The 7,935-nt window shown below is 32.4% G+C and overlaps 1 protein-coding gene across 1 annotated transcript; it reads right to left on the minus strand.

Annotated features, from left to right (window-relative positions):
• Positions 1-1,326: 1,326 nt before the first annotated feature.
• LOC107954422 (3-ketoacyl-CoA synthase 1) lies at positions 1,327-3,605 on the minus strand. Its single transcript, XM_016889970.2, has one exon. The coding sequence runs from the start codon at positions 3,268-3,270 to the stop codon at positions 1,528-1,530; it is 1,743 nt and encodes a 580-aa protein (XP_016745459.1). The 5' UTR covers positions 3,271-3,605; the 3' UTR covers positions 1,327-1,527.
• Between the last annotated feature and the right edge of the window lie 4,330 nt (positions 3,606-7,935).

Consider the following 7,935-nt stretch of genomic DNA (forward strand, 5'->3'; position numbering starts at 1 on the left):
TCTCAAAGCATAATTTTTTTTATTAAATTTGTTATATATCAATCTTTACTATTAATAAAATTTATTACTACGGTTATTTTGATAGTGTTTTTGTCCTTTTATATTTTTATATAATTTTTAAATAAAAAATTAAAATTGATATACTTAAAGATTGAACTCGTATTTAATGAATTTATAAATAAATTCTTTTCCGCTTCATTAATAATAAATTTTAATTAAACTTTAAAAAATTAACTTTTAATATAAATTGTTTTCTCTCACCAAATTTATCTCTATAAATAATGTTACTAATTGAGTTGGTATAACAAGTTAACTCGATAGTAACTCGCAATCAATGACGACACCATAATAAACAATTGTAATGCACTTAATATTATACTTTTTAAACAAAAATTAATATATACGATCAACCTGTGTATAATAAGAAAAGAAAATTAAGTCGTTTGCTTCTTATATTTTGTTCTGCTCAATGATAGTGCCAGCCTCTGGGTTGACTATAGCCCGCTTTTTTCCTCTCCCATCAACCCTTTCTTTTTTTTTTTCTCATTCACTACACGTGCCTTCTCTCTTTTCAGTTTGCAAATATATTGTAGGTATTTTTGTTGTCTTCACAAGTTGTGATGGGCAAATGAAGGTGCCTGTCGTTCGCTAAAACTCCACTGGCCACCAATAGTTTTTCTTGAAAAGTGGGTGACTCTTCGTCAAGTTCTTAATCTGTTTATATTTTGAAAGTATTAATTTAGAATAATAAATGATTTCACGTGTCGATTTGACCCGTGTGGTCTTAAGTTTTATATTTTTTTTGTTTGTTTTTCTATTGTTTAATAAGTCTTCAGTTTTAGAAGTTTTTGTCTGCTCTTGTAGCACGTTTTAAGTCTTGCTTATGCATGTAATCTTAGTTTTACAAGTGGTTTTAGATGATTTTGTTGCCTTCCTCTCTAGTTTGGTGAATGCTCGATTCTTTTGTCGATTTTTGATTGCCGCTTTGGACCATCTAGGGCTGATTTCCTTATCGTATTAAGTGTTTGCAATCACTCCAGATATGTCATACTTGAATTGTGACAAAGCTAATTGTCAACGTGTCATAATGTTCTATTGATTCTGAGGCTTAAGTTTTTGTTGTGTTGATAGAGCTTGTCTTTCACCTTCTACGATAAGTTTTTTTTTCTGAATTGTATGATTTAATTCATTGAATGAATTAATGAATTGACCTTTCAAAAATTTTATTATAATCTTAAATACATATTTATGATCTAGATTTGTGATTTCCAAAAAATATATGCATGTATTAAAATTTTTAATATTTTAAAAATTGATTAGATGATATTATCTTTTATTAGTATGTAAAAATTAAAATAATCTTATTTTCGTACATTAGGATAACAATATAACGATATGTGGAATATAGATAATAATTACATTTTCATTAAGTAAAAAATAAATGAAACAGAGAGGAAACGAAAGAACCCCGCAGGTCATAGGGCACCCACCATTCCAAACGATTGACTTCAATTGGAGTTTGAGATATCAAGCAATGGGAACATTCACCGGTTGCTTATCAATTTCATCCTTCCAGGGGTTTCCCCTTAACTCATTCATGGGACTCCGCCTAAGAGCTCTCCAAACAGCACTGTTACACTTGAAGCCCGACCCGAATGCTATCTGCCATACCCTGTCACCACTCGACACCCGACCCTTGGCCTCCGTGTAAGCCAGCTCATACCACAAGGAGCTACTTGAAGTGTTCCCAAATCTATGTAGATTCATCCTTGAAGGCTCCATATGCCAATCTGTTAGCTGCAAATTCTTCTGCAATTCATCCAAAACCGCCCTTCCACCAGCATGGATACAGAAATGCTCGAAAGCAAGCTTGAAATCAGGTATGTATGGCTTAACTTTGGCTTTGAAAATCTTCTTTCGAACAAGAGTAACAAAGAACATGAACTGCTCTGTCCAGGGTAAAACAAGGGGACCCAGAGTGGTAATATTGGTTTTCAATGCGTCTCTAGCTACAGCCATTAGTTCACGAGCCAAAGAAACCCCAACGGTTCCTTTCTCATCCTCTCTTTGGTAGACGCAGTTGTAATGTTTGTCGTCCGCACCTTTATGGGTTCGAACCAAGTGAACCAGCTGGTACTTGGAACGACTTTTGTCTCCAGCCTTGTTCGACAAGAGCACAGCGGCTCCACCCATGCGGAATATGCAGTTGCATAGCAACATGGACCTGTCATTGCCGAAATACCAATTCAGTGTTATGTTTTCCGTGCTTACCACTACGGCATACGTGTTGGGATTGGCTTGAAGGAGGTTTTTAGCTAGCTCGACTGATATAAGGCCTGCACTGCACCCCATTCCTCCGAGATTGTAGCTCTTGATATCCGTACGTAGCTTGTAACGTTTAACTATCATGGCTGAGAAGGATGGGGTTGGATTGAATAAGCTGCAATTAACGATAAGGATGCCTATATCCTTGGGGTTGACCCCGGTTTTCTCAAAAAGCGAGTCGAGTGCTCCGAACATGACAGCTTCTGCTTCAGATCGAGCTTCTTCCATGCACAGATTTGGCGGTGTAGATGTTATTCCTCTGGGGAAATACGTCTCGTCGCCTAGACCAGACCGGGTTGATATCCGTCTTTGAAATTGGAGCGTGTCCTCCGCGAAAGCTCCGCTATCTTCAGTCATCTTGAGGAAGGAATCAACTGACATTTTACGATCATCTTCAGGTTTGTAACAAGCGAAGTCGACGAGGTAAACCGGCCTTGACCGTTTCGCATAGTAGAGAGCAAAGAGGAAGAACATAAACAATGAAGCAGCTAGTGTTGTAGCAGCATCAATGCTCTCAAGTCGAAGGGATTGGTTGGTCCATAACTCGGAAATCCGGTCCATTTTTAGATCAATGAAGTGAACCAGAATGGTATAGAGAAGTGGTAGGATTAAAGCAACCATGAGAATGGTTGCAGGGTTACATGAATAACCATACCCTAATTTCACATACTTAAGCTTTACAGACTGCAGGAAATCAGGCAATCTTCGCCGTATTTTGATGACGGCAGAGGAGGAGTCTTTGAATGCCATTTCCGCCGTCAGCCTCTCTTTATCCATCTCAATGCTATCCTTATCCATATTTGTCTCTCCAATCATGGTTGTCTTGTAAAAATCAGCTAAAAGGGAACTGGTTTGGGTATGAAAAGAAATGGGAGAAAGCTTGCTTGAGGGAAGATGTGAAACAAAGACAGTTAATATAAGAACAAGTAGAAGAAAGAGAGTCATTTAGGGAAAGCTGGAAGAAGAGTGTTGAATTAATGGTGGGTAGTTCCGAGAAAGGATAGATAGCTCAACCACCAAAGATACATAATAATATCAAGAAAAAAAAATGTGAGTAAAAAGGCCTTGAAGAGGATGTTGCCGACTTGGCGTGTTGGTATATTGTTGATGGGAGTGTAATATGCCTAATCCACCATGTGAGATTGCGAGGTTTCTTGCAAGAAAAGGTGAATGAGACTTTATGAAGGTCTTTTCATTTCCCATTGCATGGTGTTTTAGGTTAGCTGCAAGAAATCTATCTTTTTGTTCTCATTTTAAGCCCATAAAATAAAAAGGTCAAAAGAGAGAAAGGGGGAATTGGGCGGTGGATTGTAGGTGACTGTCAAAGAGAGGGCAATAAATAGAGGGGGTCAAAGAAGGTTGTCATGACTCGCTAACCTGCCCAAATTCCCAGTATGCAAACTTCGTCTTCAACCAAACCTGATATCATTTTATAATTCATATTTTCCATAAATACATTACTCAAGCCAATGTCCCTAAAATTATTTTTTAAGTGAAAAGAAACTGTATTGATGTACAAGCACTATTTTTCACATATATACATATTATTTATTATTACAAAAAATTATCTCAGTAATTTAATTTGATTAAGGTTTATTGGATCTCAATTATTAAATAAAATATGGGGTCGAATATATGTAGATATTTTAGTAATTAATTTTTAATTGATGACGTGCTTAATAGAAATTAAGTTTAACCTGCAAAAGTTATATTAGGGTTATTATTTTCAAATTACACATACATAATTTTTCTTAAATCTCATTTCCAAAAAAGAGAGCCACATTCTTTAAAATACTTTATGTATTAATTTGAAAAATCAAAACCACAATATTCGAAGATTTTTATGCTTCCGTATTTAATTTTATTCTTAATTTATTTTTAATGATTTAACACAATAAATATTAATTTATCAAATTTTATATTAAAATTTTATAGTTTTAACAAATGATATTTGTTGAAAATTTAGATTTTGATTATTTATGATAAAAAAAAAGTGTGTTTGGATCCCTATTCACGATTATATATAGTGATGTTTGGTAAATTCAGGCATTGTTGATTGTACATTGTTTTTGCATATTTCATCAGAATTCTTTGGTTGATGCACTGTTTATTGATTTGTGGGATTAGGTTTTTTTTTTCTCTCACTAATTACTCTGGTATATATTAAGTATGGTAGAATGATTTGATGCATTTATCAAATATTGGTTGAAAATTGGCAATTATCAAATTTTACTCTGTTTATTGAATTGTGTGGATTTTAAGTTCACTATGTGTGAATTGCAATGTTGAGATTTTATTAGTGCTATTTTATGATGATTTTTCATGGGATTGAATAAATTTGTTTAACAACAATTGCATGATCAAGTTTTAAAAAAAAAATCAAAAGAAGAAGTTTCTTGAATGGCTGTATTTAGAAAATTTTATTTTAGGTTATTTCAAAAATTACAACGCGGATAGAAATTCAATTTTGACTTTTGACTAATTATTTTTGTTTTAAAATATAAAAGGTTATGTATATATAACTTAAGCCATGTTAATATAGATCAAACCAAACGAAAGTTAATATTTAACAAAAGTTATATGTGCAACTGTGGTAATAAACATATGACGATTATTTGGTTTTACATGTGGGTAAATGAAGATTTATTTTTCTAACATATTTTTATTGTCAATGTTTGATTACTACAACAAAATATCACTTACAAGTTAATATTTTGTCCAAAGATGAAATATTAATGGAGTGCCTGGTATCTTAAGATGAAATATCTTGTTTTGTTTGATTCAACTATTATTACACTTCCAACATCACAGTAAGCATTAACTCAATTCCTATGTTAAATAACACCAACTTGAAATCATGGCAAGAGAATCTTATAATTTTTCTCAGAATCATGGATCACGACCTTGCATTAAGGATTGATTCTCCTCTGCCGCTTACAAATGAGAGTACCTCTAATCAATAGAGGGAGATGGAAAGGTAAGCGACATCAAATCGCATATGCATGATAATCATAAAGAAGATCATTCCAAAAACATTTAGGGGCATTATGTTTGATAAGATTATCATGGCTAAAGAATTCATGGCCGACATTGAAAAGAGATTTGTCAAGAATGAAAAGACTAAAATTGATACATTCTTAACAAATCTAACTTCAATGTGGTATACAAAGAAAAATAAGAAAGTTGCCGATACGACACCACAAAAGAAACAACAAAAGGATTCAACTAAATATAGTTGTCTCTCTTGTGATGCGCAAGATGCACTACTTAATTTTGTTTATTTAGAGGTTAATTTGGCATTAGTATCTAGTGCAACAACTCACATCAGTATGCTTATGCAAGGTTGTCAGAACTACCGAAAGCCAAATGATGGTGAAAGATACATTTACATAGGCAATGGTAATTCGGTAGAAGTTGAAGCAATAGGAATTTTTAGATGATTATTAAGGATTGAATTTTATTTGGATTTGAATGGGACATTTGTTGTATTGTCTTTTATGCAGAACTTTATTTCCATTTTAGCATTGGACAAATTCAATTATTTTTGTTCATTTGGAAATAGAAAATTTAGTCTCTTACATAATTCAAATTTAGTTGGTTCAGGTTTTTTATCAGGTTATAATAATATATATTTACTTAATTCTATTGCTTCATTTAATGAATCTTTGCATACTATCGTAATAGGTAAGAGATACAAATTAACCAATAAGAATTTAGTTTCGTTGTGACATAAGAGATTAGGTTATATCTCCAAAATGAGAATTGAGAGACTTGTGTCTAACGGTATTCTTGACCCCTTTGATTTTTTTTTTGTATAGCCTGAAAGATCTAAGAGTTAAAAATTCTTATGTCCAAATTTTTTTATTTTTAAGCTGGATAATGCCCGTTCTTTAAGGATATTTAGTGGGGGGGGAGAAAGAATTAAGGACATTGTATTTGAAGAAGAATATGTTGATATTCTTCAACATATTCTTTTAAGTGCTATTGATAAAGATCAGGAATAGTCTATTAAATCTGGTATTATTTAAATAGCAACTCTGGATTAGGACAATGTCGTAGAATCTCATAGTCAAGTAACAAACTCTACAACCTCAAGAACCAATGTCATTAAAAATATCCACCAGAAAAAGAGTTTTAATATCTTTAGTGACATATTTTTATCTTAAGCTACATTAGATGGATGTCAAGACTGTATTTCTCAATGGTAATATTGATGAGAAGATTTATATGTTGCAACCAGAAAACTTTGTACTCGGTGATACAAACTCAATGGTTTGCAGAGTAAATAAAATTCATTTGTGGGCTTAAGCGGGCCTCTTGTAAGTGGTATTACAATATTCACCAAGTGATTATCTCATTCAGTTTCAAGATAACTTTGGTTAATAATTGTATATATAACAAGATCAGTGGGAGTAAAAATAGTCTCACCCAGTGCTCCATGAATGATTTTAAGATTATGAAAGTGCATAAGATTCCCTACATTTTAGTTGTGGGAAATCTAATGTATGTTCAAGTTTGTACTCGTTCAGATATTGCGCAAATTGTTAGGATGTTGAGCAAATATTTGAGCAATTCGGGTATAGATCATCGAAAAGCAACCAAAAGATTCATACATTATCTTTAGAAAACAAAACATTACATGCTCACATACCAAAAGTCTAATAAGTTAGATATCATCAGGTATACAGGCTCCAATTTTATGGAATATGGGTGCAAAATTTTGTCACTAAAGTGCAATTGTGACAATAAATTGCAATCCTATATTCCAATAACAACAATAACACATCAAAGTCAAAACACATAGACTTTAAATTCCTAGTTAAAGAAAGAGTCCAGAGTAGCTAAATGTTATAAAGCATATTGGGACACACTCCATAATTGCGGATCTGCTTACTAAGTGACAACCACTTGGGGTTACTATGAGCACACTACTCAGATGGGAGTAATGTCATTTCGATATATGTAGTTTTAGTGGAAGTTTGTAATTTTAAATGTCTTTTTTATTATAGTCGCATTTTTGGTTATTTTATTTTACGATTTTAAAGGTATTTTATGCAGAAATAATGTTTATTTGGTTTATTCACACTCTAATTTTGGTAAGGTTTGATCTCATTAAAGTTTAAGGAGGATCAGTTGGAAATAGATATGTTTAAATCACATTGCATGTAATTTTCATGCTACACATCCCTACTTGATTTATGTCATTTGGTTATGTTAATATACGTGATCATGGATGTATTTAGTTATGATATATGTAACGAAAGTCGTTTGGTTCTATGTTAACATAATTAATGGACGAAATTGTTCAAAATACCTTTTGGATATGATAGTAAGGTTTTGTGCTCGTAAGGTTATATAATGACATGTAATTATAAGGTAATTATTATATATATGATCCAAGTGGGAGATTGTCGGAAAAATATGGATATCACATTTATAATAAGAATAATTACATTTTATTATTTACTATCATAAAAGGTTAGCCCAAATTTAAAGTGATATAATTTGGTTAAAGTTTATTGGATTTCAATTATTAAATAAAGCATAGGGTCAAATATGTGTAGATACTATGATAACTAAATTCTAATTGATGATAAGCCAATTAGAAAT

The sequence above is a fragment of the Gossypium hirsutum genome, chromosome D07, assembly GCF_007990345.1.
Source record: "Gossypium hirsutum isolate 1008001.06 chromosome D07, Gossypium_hirsutum_v2.1, whole genome shotgun sequence".
NCBI lineage: Eukaryota > Viridiplantae > Streptophyta > Magnoliopsida > Malvales > Malvaceae > Gossypium > Gossypium hirsutum.

What these genes read in the sequence shown, in the direction of transcription:
- LOC107954422 (XM_016889970.2), bottom strand. Translation starts at nt 3,270, where the DNA reads ATGACTCTCTTTCTTCTACTTGTTCTTATATTAACTGTCTTTGTTTCA.